The following is a 19748-nucleotide window of genomic DNA, read 5'->3' as shown; positions in this document are numbered from 1 at the left end:
AAACGATGTTTTGATTACCAATTACATGGAGTGGGGTGACTTTGACGTGATGAGACCCATGACACATGTGAGTTTTATAGTGACTGAGATAAAATCCCCTAAATGGGAGGTCACTTGGATCGATGTGTGTAAACTACACTTATTACATTAGATAAAAAAACAAAACCTTACTAAAACCTACAATCATATAGTACAGGGCGGGCCGTTTACATGGATACAGCGTAATAACATGGGAATGGTTGGTGATATATTAAAGTCCTGTTTGTGGCACATTAGTATATGTGAGGGGCAAACTCCTCAAGATGGGCGGTGACCATGGTGGCCATTTAGAAGTCGGCCATCTTGGATACAACTTTTGTTTTTTCAATAGGAAGAGGGCCATGTGACACATCACACTTCTTGGTAATGTCACAAGGAAAACAATGGTGTGCTTGGTTTCAACGTAACTGCTACACCGTATAAGCGTGCACTGGCAGATTATACACACACCGTGTAGGCTTGTAGGCAGGTGCAACAAATCTAACTCAAATAACCTTTGCAATCCACACTAAGTACATGAACGCCAGAAACAAAGCACAAGTACTAAAATATAAAACAAAGAACACATAATCTGTGATTTCAGCCAGTCTCCTGTAGCACCCACGCTTTTTATTCTCTTTGTACTGTCTTCCTGCTTCCCCTCGAACTGCCCTCACTTCATCCAGGATTAGTTTCAGCAGGTCACAGTACTCAGGAAGGTAACACCTGTCTTCTTTTACCTGGCCTGTCTCTTCGGCTTCAGCAGACTCTGAGTGGGAAATGAAAGAGATCATTTATTGAGCAAGCTGCAACAACGTTTCTGGTCTGGTTGACTTTTGCTGTTTTCAGTGAAAAAGCTTAAAAACACCACCATACTCCAGTGACGCACAAAAAACAAAAACAAAACAGAGATAACAAACAGAAGGAAAAGAGACAAACTGACAGGCGACAGGTGAAGAGTAAAGCTTGTTAATGCAGAGCAGATCGGGATAATCAAGGAATCAGATTTTGGAAAAATGGGGCAGGAAATAAAACCCCAGGAGAAATTAAGACCAGTTTCTAAAATAAAGACAGCAAAGCAGCTACAAGAAGTGTTTCTCCTCCTTATTGATCTCTGTGTTAGTTTCTTTGCAAAGAAAATCTACAAACACATACCTGTGACATCACCCGTTTGCAGCTGAATATCCTCATGGGCCTCATGGGCCTTCTTACCACAATAACAATCGAGATCGATTAAGAAGGTCACCAGCATGGCCTCCAGGACACTAATCCCCACCAGGGCGAAAACTCCAGCACAGTATGTGGCTAGAAGGTGCAGAGAAATTGCTTGTCGGTGTACTGTTACTAAAATCCCTCTACCTCATTAAAATCTCGATCTTAGATCTACGAGGCTGCTCACCGATCATTGGCAGGCTCTTTTCTGTGGAGGGCAACATGTCCTGAAGAATCAGCAGTAAGACGGAGATGGACAGGAGTATCGTCACTTTGAAGCTCAGCTTTTCACCTCTGGCCTCACTAATGAAGAATGATGCCAAATCCAGGATGAGGAAAAAGAAAAGCGGCACGATAAGATTTATGACATACAGCATTGGCTTCCTCTCCATTGTGACCTGTAAAACAGGCAGATTCATCAGACCTGGAGATAAAAAGCTGTCCACAAAAAAAAACCCATCACAAAAATATTTTCTTACCATGTATCTAAGTCTGTTTCTGGCTTTCGATCCATTAAAAGTTATCAAGCTTTTGAGTTCCCACTCTCCCATTGTAACCATGGCCTCTGCTGAGACTTTATTCAGCACGTTGTCACTGTTGAATGTTCCTAATTTTATCGTTTTCTCTATGGAGACAATAAAAAAAGGAATAAATTGTTACATCAATTGCTCTGGAGGTAATCTGACTCAATTTACAATATTTACCATTCGAGCTCATTGTTGAAAATGTGATGTTGCAGGATTGCGTATCAAAAGGAAACATCATGAGATCCAGACTGCAGGTGTAGGTCAGCCGCTGGCGTCCACTCGTGTACATCCAACCACTGGAATTCACGGTGACCAGAAGACTCTCCTGAATGCTCCCGGTATCGGAAACACTGAGGGGACAACAGCAGACGCAGGAGGAGAGTCAGAAATTAACTTTATTTTTCACTCTCACTGTTATAATTTCAAGTTTTGCACTGAGTGTGTAATAAAGTATTCATCTCCTGAGAACACCTCTATAAATGGTTTGGTAGCTCACTGTACACTTCAGGGTTGAACAAAAAAAAATGCATAAAAATATGAAGAACTAAAGCATGATTTTTTAACACAATCCCTTCATTTCAAAGTAAATGAATGGATTCTGCTGGAAAGTAATTGGACAAATTAAATAACTGAAAATAAAATATTCATTTCCAATAGTTGGTTGAAAGCTCTTTGCTGGCAATTATAGCCTGAAGCCTTGAACTCATGGACATCACCAAATGCTGGCTTTCCCCCTTTTTAATCCTCTGCCAGGCCTTACTGCAGCTGCCTTCAGTTGCTGTTTAAGTTGTTGGCCTTTCTTTAGTCTTTAGTCTTCAACATGTGAACTGCTCAGTTGGGTTAAGATCAGGTGACTGACTTGGCCATTCAAGAATATATCACTTCTTTGCTTTAATAAACTCCTGGCTTGCTTTGGCTGTATGTTTTGAGTCATTGTCCATCTGTCGTATGAAACACAGCCCAATCAATCTGACTGCATCTAGCTGGATTGGAGCAGAATTCATTCTGCTGCTTCTGTCCTGTGTCATATTAACAATAAACACTAGTGTCCCTGTCCCACTGGCAGCCATGTACACCCAAGCCATCACACTGCCTCCATCGTGCTTTACACATGATGTAGCATGCTTTGGATCATGAGCTGTTCTGCGCCTTCTCCATACTTTTTTCCTGCCATCATTCTGGTGGAGGTTGATCTTGGTTTCATATTTCCAAAGAAAGTTTTTAAAGAACTCTGCTGACTTTTTCAGATGTTTTCTGTCAGAGTCCAATCCTGCCTTTCTATTCTTGAGGCTTATGAGTGGCTTGCACCTTGCACTGAACCCTCTGTATTTACTTTCATGCACTCTTCTCTTTATGGTAGATTTGGATATCAACAAGCCCTCCTCCTGGAGAGTGGTGTTCACTTGCTTGGCTGTTGTGAGTGGGTTTCTCTTCACCATAGAAATGATTCTGTGATCATCCACCACTGTTGTCTTCTGTGGACGCAGGTCTTCACCAGTGCTTTCTTTCTTTCTCACGATGTACCAAACTGTAGATTAATAATAATATTGTAGCAATTTCTTGGATGGGTTTTTCTGTCTTCGCAGCTTAAGTATGGCTTGTTTCACCTGCACGGTTCCTTTGACTGCACGTCGTCTGTTCACAGCAAAATCTTACAAATGCAAGCACCGCACCTCAAATCAAGCCCAGGCTTTTCGTCTCCTTATTTGATAAGGACATAACGTAGGAACTACCCACACCTGCCCATAAAAAAGCCTTTGAGTCAACTTTCCAATTAAAAAGTTGGTGGCACATATTAAGGAACTGAAACTCCTAAACCCTCCATTCAATTTGAATGTGCATATCCTCAAATGAAGCTGAGTCTATACATTATGATATAATTGGAATATGTTTCAGTAAACAGGTAAAAACAAACTTGCGTCAGTGTCCAAATATGTATGGACCTAACTGTACATCTGAGAAGAATTCCAGGATACTCCCTCCATGCAGTCCTTATCATTGTCACTCCGGCAGCAGCTCACATCAGGGGACAGTGTTCCTGAATTTATGGATGCTGGATTGTGCCTTTGATACTCATTAGTTTCTGCCACGCTTTTTTCTTTTTGTTGGACTGTGCATTGTGAAAAGTTTTGACATCTGTGGCATGTCCTGTTTACTTCTCTATGGCCAGTTCGATATCTGATGGCTGGTAGGGCATGCATAATGGCAGCTTAAATCTGCTGAACTGGCTTTTGAGGATCTTTCTTTATCTTTTGGGGGTATTTGGTTTTGCTGACCATCTTCTGTCTTTCTCATGCTTCCTGTTGGCCTATGGGACACTCAGGTAGTTGTAGGTGTTCTGTATGTTTGCTGTTGCAACTTCTCCAACCCAAATGACATCCTGATGTCCTCGCTGCAGAGCCTAGTGAGGTGGATCCGTGAGTAAATGTTTTGCTCACTCCTGGAGTTCAGTTTGATGTCATTCATGTACTATAGGTATTACTCCAATAAAAAATCTATAATTTATATCCACTTGTTGTGATGGCCTGGGTGAGACCTGTGCAGGGTCTCAACCCCCAATTTTCAATTAACAAAATATCTTTGCAAATGTTCTGCGGACAAATGTTTCCTAGATGTCTGAACCCAGCTGTAGTCTACATAAGCTATGTCTACAGTGTTGTGTGTATATTTCACACTTGGACCAAAATTGAAGTTTCCGTATTGTTAATCAGGTATTCAAGCTAATGTAAGTCAGACTTTTTCCTGGGCAGCTTGCTTTCCTTGTAGGAATTACCCCAGAATAAAACTGTATATAAGCCCAAGTTATTTTGCACTTGTGTAATGAACAGTACTTACTCCTCATTGATTCTCACATCAGGGATCCACAGAAGTGATTTTGGAAGGGTTATCTCTTCTATCCCACAAAAGTCTGAAGAATTCCAAGTAAGGAACTCATTTGTCCAAGACTAGGAAACGTAAAAGCTTGGATTTAAAGATAATTCTGACTTAACACGAACTGTGTGAGAGTTAAAAGAGCCAAGAATGTCACTAAAGTTGATATATTTACTGATAACAGACAATGGTTTTTCAAACAGTAAACTCAAAATGACGACACTGCCAGTCCACATTCTTACCATGTAGAGCCAGATGTGAGTTGCGATAGTTTGAGACTTCTCCTCCTGCAGACAATCAGCAACACCAACATCAGTATTCACACTTTTCAGCTTGATTAAAATGCTGAACTCAGACGAATTATTATTATTATATGTATTAGGGGTGCAACGCTACACAAAATTCACGGTTGGGTTGGGTTCGATACTTTGGCTTACCATCATGGTCATGCTTCACATGAAGACCAAAATAGTTCCAAACGCCAGATCTGAATGAGGGTGGGGGAGGTTCAATTTCGGGTAGCGTTGAGGCAGTTGCCATGTTGCAACTAGCATAACTTCTGTCTCGCTAGCTTGCGCTGCTCAGTGGATCTGCGCTCAACAGTGCAGCCTAGGCGGAGTAGTCGAACGCAGATCCACTGAGCTCTCAACACAGACAGCATAAGATAAGTTGATCAAATAAATTAAAAATATTGTATTGTTCGATACATATGCGTACCGAACCGAAAGCACTGTAGCACTGTATCGAAGCGGGTTAATATCGATACACGTATTGTTGCACCCCTAATAGATAGATAGATAGATAGATAGATAGATAGATAGTTAGTTTCTGGCGTCATTTATTCTTTTAACAAATTTCTCTAAAAAATATGGGAATGAGGCAGCACAGAGGGAACTAACCAAATGCCACAACAACAAATACCTGAACCAATCTACTATGAGGACTAAGAGGCTCATAACAACTTATGGAAATCAACAGAAAACAGAGACTTAAATGGAAATATACATGAAACCAACATTCAAAATGCCCAAGGCTTGAGGTTACAGTACTCAATTTTAAATTCTTTCTGGTAATAATAATAATAATATAAACACATACGAGATATAATCAAGAGACAACCCAGACAAAGAACCCTGGGTAGATCATCATAACAAAAAGAAGACACCAAATATAAATAACATTAACAAGTATGATCAGGAATCAAAACTGTAACAAGGACCACAAACCACTTAAGTAAACCAATTAACTATTAACCAGTTAATAAGCCACTTAAGTGAATCATGGATATTTGACAACTTTTTTTTTTTTTAATTTATATTTTTTTTATTAAGGTTTCAAAAGCAGGCATTCACAGTATGTACATCATGTAAGCATACTTCTTGCTTAGGTTATCTGCCTTAGATACCGAAATAGTATTTTAATTTACATCCGAGTCATAAAGAGAGAATATTTACAACTATAGAAGCAATTGAAACAATCACATAATCCATTGACAACTTAGGTGTTGTGATGGACATTAGATGAGAAGAGAGCTGAAGATCTAGCTATCAAGCTGTCAATAAAGACTGTACACTTCTCCCCTTATACACTTGTAGTCAGACAGTAAGTTCCTTTTATGGACCTCCACACCTGGAAGTTATATTTACAGAGCTGTAGTACAAGATATTTCCCCTAAAACCTTTGAAGGACCAGGCCATAATTCCTTTTATGATGTGCATCTTTCCCCCAGAATGTTTGCAGACAAATCTGAGTTGGTTGGATAAAGTTTTACTTGTTTTTCAAATCTGATAAAGCGCAGTCCCTTGGATTTATTTTTGTGTAAACGTAGCTTTTAAATAAAGGTAACAGATTCATGAATATAATTCGATGTAAAAGTGCAGAAATCTGTGCAAAAAAAAAAAAAAGGAGTATGGAGACACTTACCACTTCTAAAATACCCAACAGAAACATGTCGAGCTGAACGAGTGTGGAGTTGGTCCAGCTTTTCACTGGTCTCATGATTTGCAGAACAGTATTTGATTCAGTCATGTTTAAGTAGTTCAGCAGATCATAGTATGAACAGTCTGAAGTCTGACTGGTGGAAAAACCTGCTGGCAAAAAAACACAAAATCGTAACTTACAGGCAAAATGTAAGACCTAAACATCAGAAACTGATCCAAGTAAAGTTCAGAAAAATAATTAAAATGTTCAAATCAAGGTCAAATTTAAAAACTCACCAATTAAAGAAAGAAAAGTTAGAGTCCTCAGAGCAGTCATGGCTGTCTGCCTTCAGTCCCAGTAAACGCTTTTAAACTGCACAGCTGCTTACATAGAACAGAGTCATACAATAGTGTGAAGGAGAAATTAATATATGTAAAAAATGAACTGTCAAGTATACTAAAATCCTTCTATTTGTTCCTGTGTGCTGTTGAAAGGGAAATAATACTAATCACCTCTGCATTCATGTCATTGGCTGGCAGCTGAGTCAAAAAGTCAACATGTAAGTATTAAACCAGGAGAGAGTAGAAAGGTTTTCAGCGAGCAAACTCTTCGCAGTGCCCAGAAATATTTAATGATAATTCAGTTTTACTTTGAAAAGTGACGCTCTAAGTCACTGATTATGAATTTATATTTTCAGGTATAATACAGAATGTAATTACCAGAGGTTTTATGCAATTATGTGTGAAATCTTCAGAAAGTTTAAGCACTGTTCAGAATGTAAAATTCAGCTATTCTTTAATTAACTCAGTTACTTGCAAAATACTTCAAAGACAACAGATCAAATACTGAAAGTGAGAAATAAAAGATTCTCAAATAAAATGTTTGATGAGAATATTCAAATAAAATAAAGGGATCCTGGTTTACTCAGCTTTCTCATAAAATGTTTGAACAATGGTAAAATATTCTTAATTTTGGCTGTGTATGGTTCGACAGTAGATTATACATTTAACACAGTTCAAGAGTTTAAAAAACATTTATAACCATTGATAAATTATAGCCATTTTTATGTATGACTACAACCTGTTTAAAATTCAATCCATGATCTACTTGGTGAGCCTGAGCCTGAGGATTAATCCATGTACAGTGGAAGCTCGGCTTACGAAGACCCCATTTAACAAAAAATTCAAGTTACGAAATAGATAAAATAGAAAATTTTTAAAAATTAAATTAAATTCCATAATGTTATATACATGTACACGTACGTATGTATGCTTTCTTCAATCTCCGCCACCTCCTCCTCCGCCAAGGACTTCGTCTTCAGCCAGCTCAAAAGGCGATGGGAAAAAGGTGCTTCGACTTACGAAAATTTTGACTTACCAAAGACCTTCTGGAACGAATAATTTCGTAAGTCGGGGTTCCACTGTAATTTATTAATCGTGATTGATGTTATGCCTGCAGTTGCCAGAAGGGGGAGCTCTGGCCTCCCTCCCAATAAAGCGGCGGAAAGAGAAGCATTGTGTCTGAGCATCGTTCTTCGTTTGTCTCCTCTTAGGTTTAAAATAAGGTTGGGCGATATGTAATTAAAGTTATAGTAAATTTTCCATATTTGCGCAGGTGACTTTTTGATGGGCGGAGCCATGTAACCCTGCATGGACTGATTTGCACATTTAGAATTTATAAGTTTTGTTTGGAGGGAATATTTTAACTTCGTTTCTTGTTTGTTTCCGTATATCTATCTATCTATCTATCTATCTATCTACTTTTTGGATTATTCATTCATTTATTTATTTATTTATTTGACATGTACCAAATCGCACAAAAGACTTAACATTGAGTCTGAGATTTTTTTTTAACATTTGACGGAAGAGACATTTTGATTTTTAACTTAGTTTTTGTTTAATTTTGTGTTTGTTGTTTGGTTGAGTGTGTAAGACAGATAAACTCTGTATCGGCCTGTAAACATAGTGGAAAAAAGAAGCCAGTTTTTCTTTGTTTCCATACCCACCATTATAGGTCTTTTTTTTTATTAAAATAAAATGTTTTTGTTTTTTCTGAACATAGCCTACTGTTCGAGTAAATGAATCGCTGCATTTGGGCGCACCATGAGGAGGGTGCATTTGCTTGCAGCTGGAAGAAGACACCGTTAAAAGAGCGCAATTATTTTTTCCGTTGGCTGGTTCTCTTAGTTTCAGACAAAATGATTAGGAAACTTATTCATACACAAATAAATAAATAACTCTTGTAAAAACAATCGGTAAAAGGCTAAGCCTATTGTCAATAGTCAATATAGTCATCCAATTGCCCAACCTTAGTATTAAATGAGCATTTCTGCTTTTGAACTGTAGAAATATATATGTTGAGATGTGCTGACTGCATTTGCAAATGTACCAATAGGATACTAGGATGTTTAGATGATTTATGTTTCCCTGTAATGTTAGGACACTGTTAAGCTTAGTGCTCTGCTGCTGGCTAGCATGGAGCACCATCCTGCCAGAGTGTGTATAAGACATACAGCATCATGTGCATTTTGGAAGATGCCTATTAATATTTTATATGAATGCTTTGTTTATTTTCAGTACTTTTAACTTTAATGATCTATTATGCTTATTGATTTATTAACCATTTTTGTAAATTCTCTGTGATTTTACATGAACTGTGACATAGCTGAGTTACAGTTCTTACCAGTTGCTCCACTTTGTTATAAATACAACTTGCTATCAACTACTCTCTGAGCTGTGATGAAGCAGCGTAAGTTGGAAACAGAGAGTAAAATTCTACATCTTGAAACATGGCAACACCAATGAGCACAACTTTTACTTTGAAGGCAAATATTCTGTTTCCAGTTTGCATCAGCCTTTTTTTTGTTTTGTTTTTTTACAAGTTCTGCTGAAGCACAGCAAATAGTTACCAATCATTTGCAGCATGTCAGCGTCTTCATTGGAAACTACAGGCAATCTCTTCATTCTGCTAGCCACCAAAACAATCACATGAATGGTTGGATAAGTTGTAACCATGCAAACTACTTGCAACTTGATTGTATCAAGTAACGATCACAAACATCCAAGAAACCCTTACCAACTTGTTTGGGAATAGCAACCACTGGTCGCAAGATAGTTGCCAACTCGTCTCTAGACTTATGTGACTGAAGTTGAAAATAGAACAGTTTTGAGTTACTGGATACTTTTATTATACAGCAAGAAAAAAATACAACAGACCTTATTCATCCCACAAGTTGGGAAATTCATGTGTTACAGCAACCAAAACATTAATTAACCCAAGACAAAAAGCTTGAACAATAATAGGTCAAATAAATAGAATCTCACCAAACGTCCGTAAGGTAAGAATTACACAGAAGAGTCATTACTGCTCCTGCATTCCTGTTGCAGAGGCCCATCCTCTAAGCTGTTGACCCTGGTCAGGAGTCTTCAACTGGACATAACCTGACACATGTTGAGATGTTTTTGATTCTGCTCACAGGCAGCTGACGAATGTGTCTTCAGAGAAACCATTCCTCAGAGATTTTGGTCCATATTGACATACAGTTGCACATCTATGATATGAGTCTCCCATTCCTATACATGCCAAAGGTGCTCTATTGGACTGAAAGTGACTGTTGAAACTATTTGAGTACACCAAATTCATTTCCATCTCCAAAAAACCCAAATTGAGATTGTTTGAGGTTTGTGACAAAACGTGTTTTCCTGCTGAGTGTAGCCATCAGAGGTTAAGAGGCCCGTTTGGACCATTCTCTGTAAACCCTGGAGATAGATGAGACTCAGACAGTACCCTTTGGCAACAAGAAACCTGAATTATTCTAGTTTTGTATTTTATAATTAGTCTTTGTTCTTATTTTGTTTTCACTTTCTTTTCAATGACCTTCCAGAGTGGGTTTCCTCAAGTTTTGAAAAAGACGTGCAGTAGTTATTAACATGTTTCATCCTGCACTGCATGCATTTACTAACATTGCATAGGTGATGTTTCACAACTAAAACATCTATTTTCATGCACTGATGGATTATACACACAACACGAAATCTACTCAAATTTAAATCAGATCATTTGTGGAATCCACTTTAAATATCCCAACACCACAAAAAGTGTGGAAGCAATCAAATATAAAACAAAGAACACACGATCTATGATTGCAGCCAGTCTCCTGTAGCTTTCTTGCTTTCCATTGACTTCGTCCTGTCTTCCAGTTTTGTCTTGAACTGCCTTCACTTCATCAAGGATTAACTTCAGAAGGTCACAGTCGCTGGGTAGGTCACTTCTTTTCGGTTTCCCCTCACCCTTTTTTAAAGTTTCAGCAGAATCTGTGCAGGAAATAAAGACAATAGCCAATATAATAATCAGTTACTATAATACTAATAATATGAATATGATGCTTGTCAGTTATTCCCAGTTGATTATTCCATGTCAGGGGAAAAAGCTTGGGATTGTCAACAAATTTCTATGTACATGGCCAGCGCCAGACAGCAGATGAACAAAAAGTGGTTCATAGAGACCAAACTTAAGGTCTCATCATGGGGACTAATGGTCTGTAATTTCATTTCCATATCTCAAAAAAAGAGCTTACCTTCCATGGGTTCCAGCTGAACATCAGTCTTGGCATTTTCACAGTTTTCAGCCTTCTTATAAAAACTAAAACCTTCAAAGTCCATTAAAAACATCACCAGCATGGTCTCCAGGACACTTACAGCCACCATTGTAAAGATGACCATGCAATAAATGGCTAGAAGTGAGATGTAGAGAGATTATGTGTCAGTGCTATTTTACAAAAGTCTGCCACAAAGAAAGATAAGATAAGAAATAAGATGATCTTTATTGTCACTGTTGCACAAACAATGAAAAATAGTTTAGCAGATCTTTGGTTTAGCAGCACAGATAGAGCAACAATAGAAATTTGTGGAAAAAATATATATACAACATAGTGCAAGTAAAATGTCTTATTTGAATCCTCACATATGATTGGCATGTGTTTTTCAGTGGACGGCAATATGTCCGCAAGAAGCAGCAGTAAGACAGAGATGGACAGAAGTATTGTCACTTTGAAGCTCAGCTTTTCCACTTTGGCCTCACTAATGAAGAATGAAGCCAAATCCATGATCAGGAAATAGAAGAGGGGTATGATGAAATCTATCACATAAAGCATGGGCTTCCTCAACATCAACACCTGTAAAAACAGAGTCATTAGAGACAAAGAGATATGGGCATGTGTGAAAGAGCTATTACTGAAATGTCATCCCAGATATCGTCTTACTCTGAAAGAAACGTAGCTTTTATTTTCAATGGTTTGGTTAGTTGAGTATATGTCGATGTGTTTGAGTTCCCACTGTCCCCTTGTAAGCATGACTGTATCAGAGACTTGAGTAAGGAATCTTTCGTCGCTGATCGTTCCAAATGTTATAGAGTCCACTATGAAGACAACAACAAATGACTCCAAATCATTTGCTCTGACAAAAAAGAGCAAGTCAACCAATTATTACAGTTAATCTGGTGTATTTTACCATCAGAGTTCAGAGATGAAAATGAGATGTAACACTTTTGCAAATCAAAGGGGAACAAGAAGAGATTTAAACGGCACGCAAAGGTCAGCCGCTGCTGAAAGTCTGCCTTCACTGAACCGTTGGAATACACAGTGACCAGTGGACTCATCCGCATGCTCCCATCATCAGAAACACTGCAGAGAGAAGAGGAAACGCATCAGTCATCTGCCAGTAAAGTAATTAAGGGGTTGGTTATTCATCATCAAAGCTTGCCCACAGCTGGCTGTTTCAGTTTCTTTCCTTTAACCTTAAAAAAATCCCTGCAGCCTGACAGCTCAGAGGAAGTGCAGGAATCTCCTTTCATTTCAGACTAAATACTTGCTGTATCGCAGTTCACAACAACAAACTCTCATTCTGTACAATGAATTTGTATTATTTTACATGAACATTCAATTCAGTTAAATTCTATTTTATTCATGTAGCGCCAAATCACAAAAACAGTTGCCTCAAGCTTCTTTGTTTGGGAAGGATAAGCTCCCTTTTAACAGGCCTGTGGTACTTAGCCAACTAATAGAGATAGGTTGATAATGTTTAAGATCGAAGCATTAATTAATGGCAGGACTTCTTTGAGTAGTCTTGTAGCAATGAGGTCTAAAAGACACGTTGACGGTTTGGAGGAAGCATTTACTGAAGATCAATTGGAGAAAAAGACGGTAAATGAATATCAGTGGTACTGAAAGTAGCCATATGCATCGTTGCGTCTGTGAGATGGTAATGAGTAATCTTTTTTCTAATGGTTCAAATTTTGCTTGTCATTACTAGTTAATGTTAAAGGAATGGTTTTTGTCAGCCTGGTTAAAGTGCTAAAGAGATACCTAGGGTTCTTCTTATTTTCTTCAATCAGTGATGAATAGTAAGATGTTCTAGCTTTTTTTTAGACAAGCAAACAGGCTAAATCATGATCTAAATTAGGGGGACGCCATTTCCTCTCCAGTTTACGAGTTATTTGCTTCAAGGTGCACATATGAGAGTTACCAGAGAGTCACGTACTTCTGATGTTAGGCTTTTTCAGAAGAGTTACAGTATCTAGAGCTGTACGCAGTGAAGAAGTGTGACGTCTTCCAGATAATCGATTATACGCCAGAAAAATGTGAGTTCCATTCTTCTTCTGTCACCTTTCTTGGGTAGATTCTGGAAGGGGGACAGATAAAGACCGATCCAGCGCAGATTCAAACTGTGAGCGAATCGCCCACTCCCACGTCACAAAAACACCTTCAATGATTCCTGGGCTTTGCCAATTTCTGATGACGTTTTATTCAGAATTACAGCCAGGTAACCACACCCCTCACTCACCTAGCCTCCACCAAGTTCCATTTGTCTGGTCCCCTGAAGTCGAAGCAGCCTTTGTTAGACTGAAACAACTGTTCACTTCTGCACATATTTTGTTCCACCCTAACACCACAGAACTATTCATCGTAGAAGCAGATGCCTCCAATTCTGGAGTCGGGGCCATACTCTTGTAACGTTCAAGGCCCCAAGTTAAACTGCAGCCCTGTAGCACCTTCTTGCATCATCACATCTCATGCCAAGCAGAATTATGATGTAGGTGACTGGGAACTGTTAGCAATTAAGCTAGCTCTAGAAGAATGCCGTCACCTGCTAGAAGGAGATGGGCAACTGTTTACCATTTGGACTGATCACAAAAACGTAACTTAACTAAGAACTGCTAAAAGACTTCACACCCACCAAGCTTGTTGGTCTCTGTTTTTGGGTACTTTAATTTCTCAATTTGATTTCATCCAGGTTCCAGGAATTTCAAGCCTGACGCCTTGTTGCTACAGTTCACCTCCAACGCTGATGAACCTGAGCCTGCAAATATGTTACCTGCCACCTGCAAGGTGGGCGCCATCACCTGGGACACTGACAACACCAAAGTTCTTCTGTCACCCCAGAGTAAGTAGGACTATCTCTTTACTTCTGGAAGTAAACTCTAGAAAACGATGTCAAGGATTATGTAGCTGTCTGTTCCACTTGTGCACAAAGCAATAATAGCACCAAATTACCATCAGATTTACTCCAACCGCTAATCACCCCTCACAGATCCTGGTCACACATAGTACTAGACCTTGTCACTGGCCTACCCATCTTCTCCGGGAAAACCGTAATCCTAATATGTTCTCCGAGTCAGCCCATTTCATTGCTTTAGATAAACTTCGTTCTGCCTCCAACACAGCCAAGCTCCTAAAGGTCCTCGGTTCACTTCACAGGTTTGGAAAACCTTCTGCTCTGTACTGGGAGCCAGGGTCAGCCTCAGCCTCGGGTACCACCCTAAACCCAATGAGCAAATCAAAAGGCCCAACCAGGAGCTGGAGTCGGCCCTCTGCTGAGTCACAGCGAGAAACCCTGCTACCTGATCTTTGCAACTTCCTTGTATACAGTACGCTCCTAATCAGCTTACCTTGTCTGCAACTGGTCGCTACCTTTTGAAGCCTCCCTAGGTTACCAACCACCCGTTCCAGGAACCCAAGACTGATCTCGCCGTTCCATCCGTCAAACACCACCTACATCTCTGTCGGTGCATACAGACCCAGATTTAGGAGGTGCTACTCAATAAGCACAAATAACCTTGTTAAAATCTTATTGCTGCTTCTGTGTGTGTCTCCATTTACTGGCTTCTGGGCCCTATTGACAAAACCAGTGTTTTTGCACCAACAAACTGATTCACAATGAGATGAAAACTTGCCATATCTCGCCATGGTGTGAAAATATAAAAATTAAGGAAACTGAAGAAATCGAGAACAAAATTGAACAGTAACTGAAAATCATGTTCTCAGGCAAAAGGAAAATAATCCAGCAGATGGATGCATTTGGACCATCATCTAATCCAGCTAAACCAGTTCACTTCAGCCTCAGTGGTGAGTGCTTGTTTCCCTGAGTGCTTGCTTCCTAAAGAACGGTTGTTTAGGAAGGGAAATTGGGAGGAAAGGCTGAAGTGTGGCAAATTACTCAAGAACTAGACTGAAAATCAGCAGCAACAGGTCTAATGCACTAAATCTATATTGGACATTTTTGGTTAATTTCTTTATTGAGGAGGTCAGTGAGTACAACACTGCCATCTGTAAAACACGATGGAGGCTCTGTCATGTTTGGGGCTGCATTTCAGCCAGTGGTGTTGGAGGTCTTAAAATTGATGAAATTATAAAAACAGAAAAGCACTGTTAGATTTTTAACCACTGTGCAGTACCGTGTGAAAAGCGTCTGGCAACAGCTTAGTTTTTCAGCATGACAACGATCTCAAACACACTCCCAATTCAGTAAAAGCAGACCTGGATAGAAAGACACAATTAAACTCTACCAACCATTGACTGGCCTCCTCAGAGCTTGGACCTCAACATTATTGAAGCAGTGTGGGATTCTCTTAAAGAGAACAGGACAAAAGAAAGAAACATCCAAGGAAGAGCCATAAGTGTCCTTCAAGAAGCCTGGAGAACTACTCCTGAAGACTATTTAAAGAAATTACAATAAAGATCGGTCATATCAAATAGTGTCTTCCAAGCTTGTTAGAATGATGTGAACTCCGTATAATCTTGTATGTTTGCACGTTACTGTCACGGTCCTGAGTCTGTGACCCAGTGTTTTGTGTTGTTTATTATTAATAGTCTTTGCTTTTGTGCTATTTAGAGTTCTTAGTCTCTTGGTTTCTCTGTCCTCCATGTTTGCTCTGTTTTACTTTGACAGTCTGCGTCCTAAGTTTATGTTTCTAGTTTTGCTTCCCTTGTCTCGTCCTGCCTAATCACTCCCAGCTGTGCTCTCCTCCTGTGCCTCATTCCCCTCGTTATCCCTCAGTGTGTTCTTTTTGAGTTTACTTTTCGTCTCTGCAAGTTTGCATTTGGGTCCTCTCCTGCCTGCACACAGCCAGTTTGTGACGGTTTAAATCACTGCACCCATTTCCCATTTTCCTAGCAAAATATGGCTCAAGACTTTTGCACAGTCCTGTACCCTTTTATATAAAATCCCTGCAAACAAAAACTACATTTCTGCAATGAACTATACTTACTCTTCAACAATGATTACATCAGGGAACCACAACATTGATTTCATAATGGACAGCTTTTCTATCCCACAAAACTCTGAAGAGTTCCAAGTCAGGAATTCATTTGTCCAACTCTGGAAAGAATGAAAAGCTGAGTTTTAAAAAGTGCCAGAAAAAATATGAATAATAGAAATAATGAATAAATCACGAGCCTACAGAGCTGGTGTTTATGTAACTGCTGATTGGTCCATTTGTCAGCATTGTTCAAAGTGATCATCTTGGTTTTTGAATGTGCCACACAGATTCTTACCATGTGGACCCTGATTTCATTTGTGAAAGTTTGAGACTTCTCATTCTGGAAACAGTAAACAGCAAAGAGATAAGTTATCGAGGGAATTTCCAAGGAACTGTGTTGTTCTCTCAAAAGGATCAGTATTTATTAATCCACATAGTCAGGGGTGTATTTCTTTATCCTCTAAGGTTCTGATGCTCTAAAACAATAATGCATCCAAAAAATGTTGTGCTGTGTAAAAAGTGAACCAAAATTATTTGCAAATCATCACAAGTCTGGTTGAAGATCAGACACATCCTAATGTATAATGTTTGAAATGCTTTTCTGCTTTTGTTCAGTCCATGCAAGAAGGACGATAAGGATGCTTACCGATTCTAAAATGCCCAACAAAAACAAGTCCACCTGAACAAAGGTGCTTCTGGTCCAGTTTTTCACTGGCCGCATGGTTTCCAGAGCAACATTTGATGAGGTCAGGTTCAAGTAGTCCAGTAGATTATAGTATGAGCACTCTGAAGTCAGACTGCAGGAAAACCCTGCTGGGAAGATGAAACATGTAGACAAGAAAAACATGTGGCCTGAAACTTCAGATCCTACACAACTACAGAGAGAACTTCTCTTTAACATTTGGTTCCCATCAAATGTTAAAATCAAAGTCTAATGTAAAAACTCACCAATTACAGAGATAAAAGCCAGAGTCTGTAGAGCAGCCATGGCCTTTTGCTCTCACCTCAGTCTGGGTAAACCCTTTTAAACTGTAGAGTCTTACACAAAACAAAGCAATACAAAATTGTGCATGAGACCTTTGCATTGTCTATTATAAACAAACTCCTATTTGTCCCTCTGTGTGATTGAACATGATACCAATCACCTGTACATTACTATTGTTGAGCTACAAATGAAGCACAAAGTCAACATAAGAAGATCTCATTATCACATCAAGTCTAAATGGAAAGGTTTCCCACTTCCACTTGACGTAACAGTGAATGATCCCACAAAGTATTTGGCCTCTAGTCAAATAGAAGCTTCACATGTGGCTATAAATCACTGTAATTAAAAATGCTGAAATGCGCACAAGAGGATTTTCAACAGTCGGGAAATTCAGGAGCCAATTCTGACCCTCCCATTTGAAAAGTCACAGCGGAAACTAAAACTCATCGGGCCAGGCAGCATATTTCCAATCTTCTGTTGTTCAGTTTAAACAGCTCAGTTTAAACAGCTGAGTGGTTATTTGAGTTGCTGTTTCCTCGCTATCAGCTTGAAGCAGTCCATCCATTCCCCCCTCACTTGTGACATCAATAAGCTACCTTTTCCCAGAGAACTGATGCTCACTGGACATTTTCTCTTGTTTGGAACATTCTCCTCTTGACTATATCCACATGGCTAAATGCACCGAGTGGCTGCCATGTGATTGGTTAAGTTAATGATTGTATTCATGAGCTGTTAAAGTTGAGTAGCAACTAACCAGTGAGCATGCAATAAATACATGTGCACAGAATAACTTTTCAAATCCCATTTTCAAAAAACTGAAGTTCTGTGTCAAAAGTATGAAAAAACTAATAAATAAAAATGTATAAAAAATCTTTTATATAATTTTTTACAGTTAGCTATGTATATATGTTCTAAGTGATGTAGATCAGTTCAGCTATATTAGAGCAATTCATCAACAATATCTTAATGCAGTTTAATAATTGTGTTTTATTTTTGTTTAAATGGGAGCTGATGCACTTACAAAACTTGGGATTAGCTCCATCAGTTCAGCACTTACTGTGATGACACCAGCTACTATGGTCTGAAAGCAAAACCGTTTCCAATTTTTTGTTGAAGCAGGATAAAACAGTTATGTGTTTGTTTTTATCCCATCCAAAGTTTCGCTGCTTCAGTCTATGTAAGTGCTAATGAGTAGGAACCCTGAGACAGAAAGTGTAATTTGCCCAGATCAGTTTCGCTCTCAGGTCTAAAGATTTTAGAAAAAAAAAATCTCTTCCAGTAAAATAGTATTTGTGTAGCCGTCCTAACAGGTGAAACCTCTTAGAGATCAAAGATGAGTCAGATCAGAAGTATCTTTAAAAAGCATCTTCTGAAAATGTACAGTAAAATTTAATCTTTCAGATCATCAAAGAAATGTGAATGTTATACAAGAATCATTTTTTCGCTTTTTTTTTTTTTTGCCTGTCCTGTTTGGATCTTTTGCCATCAGAATTATTGTCTAAAGGCGAAGAAAGATGCCCAACGGATTTACTTTACCAAATGGACCCAGTGACGTAAGTTTCATTATCCGATTGTTAGCGTGAGGGTCTGTGCAAACTGATGTGATTCAGTGGTGGCTTCCTATTACACAGACTTGTGTCTGTAAAGGCAGACTGCATGGCTAGTTGCTTCAATTCATACACCTGAATTCAAATATTAACAGGTGTGACCCAATAGACCAGATAGTGTAGCTAGCAAGCTCCAGTAGTTCGCTAAGGAGCGTGCAAAATGATGTTACTTAGAGCTTAATAATCCACACTGCAGGTACAAATCAGTGCTCAAAGAGATATAAGGTTTATGTTGAACAGAAGCCTTCTCTTTCTGAAAAAGTCCAGCAAGTGTAGACATCTAGGTGAAGATCGATTTGCATATCTTGTATACAACTTTCTTTTTCTTTTTTTTTTTTAAACATGATAATGTTAATTAGATAATTAGAACAGTAATAAATTAATGTCAATCCAAAATTAACATTGGATTAAAGTGTAAAATGGAAATAAAAACAATGGCGTTATTTGCATATCTCAAAGACCCATATTTTATTCCCAACAGAGCAAAGAAAACATGTACGATTTCATTAAAAAGAAAAAAAAGAATCAGCTCATTTTGAATTTCATGGCAGCAACGTGTGGAAAAAACTGAGATGAGGCATAAAAAGTAAACAGTATTAAAAAGAAACAGCTGGTTAACTGGCAGCAGGTCAGTAACATGATTGGGTTAAAAAAAAAAGAGCATCTTGGAGAGGCAGAGGTTCACCAATCTGCAAAAAAACGTTTCTACAAATTGTGGAACTTCAAAATGATGTTCCTCAATCTAAAACTGTCATCTAAGACTCTGACAGGAAACCTGTGGGTGCAAGGGACAAGGCTTGAATCAAGGCAGGGGCGACACTGAAGCAGACCCAGCCAAGAGCCGTGATCCCTCCGTGGGTCTCGGGCAGGGCCGGGTATCGTCACTACAATCGATTCGATTCTGATTCACATGGTCACAATTCGATCCACAATTTCAGTTCGATTCGGGGAAATTTTGACTCAGACAGTCAGAAATATTATAATTCTGATCCTTTATCAGTAAGGACACTCGTGAGACTTCATCTGAGGTGTGAGCATCACAGCAGATTCCTTTGTGTCAAAGTAACTGAGGAT

General features: G+C 38.9%; 2 protein-coding genes across 2 annotated transcripts; both read right to left on the bottom strand.

Moving 5' to 3' along the window:
- Nucleotides 1-375: 375 nt before the first annotated feature.
- Nucleotides 376-7159, bottom strand: LOC120740116 (5-hydroxytryptamine receptor 3A-like). Its single transcript, XM_040042241.1, has 8 exons — nt 6552-7159; nt 4871-4915; nt 4593-4702; nt 1935-2107; nt 1710-1855; nt 1418-1628; nt 1174-1323; nt 376-787 (listed from the first exon to the last, which is right to left on the bottom strand). The coding sequence occupies exons 1-8, from the start codon at nt 6654-6656 to the stop codon at nt 525-527; spliced, it is 1203 nt and encodes a 400-aa protein (XP_039898175.1). The 5' UTR covers nt 6657-7159; the 3' UTR covers nt 376-524.
- A 2291-nt stretch (nt 7160-9450) lies between these two features.
- LOC120740106 (5-hydroxytryptamine receptor 3C-like) lies at nt 9451-18486 on the bottom strand. Its single transcript, XM_040042229.1, has 8 exons — nt 17031-18486; nt 16729-16895; nt 16092-16422; nt 12056-12228; nt 11809-11963; nt 11511-11721; nt 11125-11280; nt 9451-10861 (listed from the first exon to the last, which is right to left on the bottom strand). Exons 3-8 carry the CDS (start codon nt 16133-16135, stop codon nt 10599-10601), a joined length of 1002 nt encoding a protein of 333 aa, XP_039898163.1. The 5' UTR covers nt 16136-16422; nt 16729-16895; nt 17031-18486; the 3' UTR covers nt 9451-10598.
- Nucleotides 18487-19748: the final 1262 nt, after the last annotated feature.

Source organism: Simochromis diagramma, unplaced genomic scaffold, assembly GCF_900408965.1.
Source record: "Simochromis diagramma unplaced genomic scaffold, fSimDia1.1 OVJJ01000321.1, whole genome shotgun sequence".
Classification (NCBI taxonomy): Eukaryota; Metazoa; Chordata; class Actinopteri; order Cichliformes; family Cichlidae; genus Simochromis; species Simochromis diagramma.
Note: the sequence above shows the minus strand (reverse complement) of the source record. Positions and strands in the feature narration are given on the sequence as shown.

What these genes read in the sequence shown, in the direction of transcription:
- LOC120740106 (XM_040042229.1), bottom strand. Translation starts at nt 16,135, where the DNA reads ATGAAATCAATGTTGTGGTTCCCTGATGTAATCATTGTTGAAGA. An exon ending in GATGTAATCATTGTTGAAGA is followed by an intron (nt 12,229 to 16,091) that starts GTAAGTATAGTT and finishes TTCTCTCTGCAG; the next exon opens with TGTTTCTGATGATGGGAGCA. An exon ending in TCAGCTGGAACCCATGGAAG is followed by an intron (nt 10,862 to 11,124) that starts GTAAGCTCTTTT and finishes TTTCCTGCACAG; the next exon opens with ATTCTGCTGAAACTTTAAAA.
- LOC120740116 (XM_040042241.1), bottom strand. Translation starts at nt 6,656, where the DNA reads ATGACTGAATCAAATACTGTTCTGCAAATCATGAGACCAGTGAAAAGC. An exon ending in TTCAACAATGAGCTCGAATG is followed by an intron (nt 1,856 to 1,934) that starts GTAAATATTGTA and finishes TTGTCTCCATAG; the next exon opens with AGAAAACGATAAAATTAGGA. An exon ending in GAAACAGACTTAGATACATG is followed by an intron (nt 1,629 to 1,709) that starts GTAAGAAAATAT and finishes CCTGTTTTACAG; the next exon opens with GTCACAATGGAGAGGAAGCC.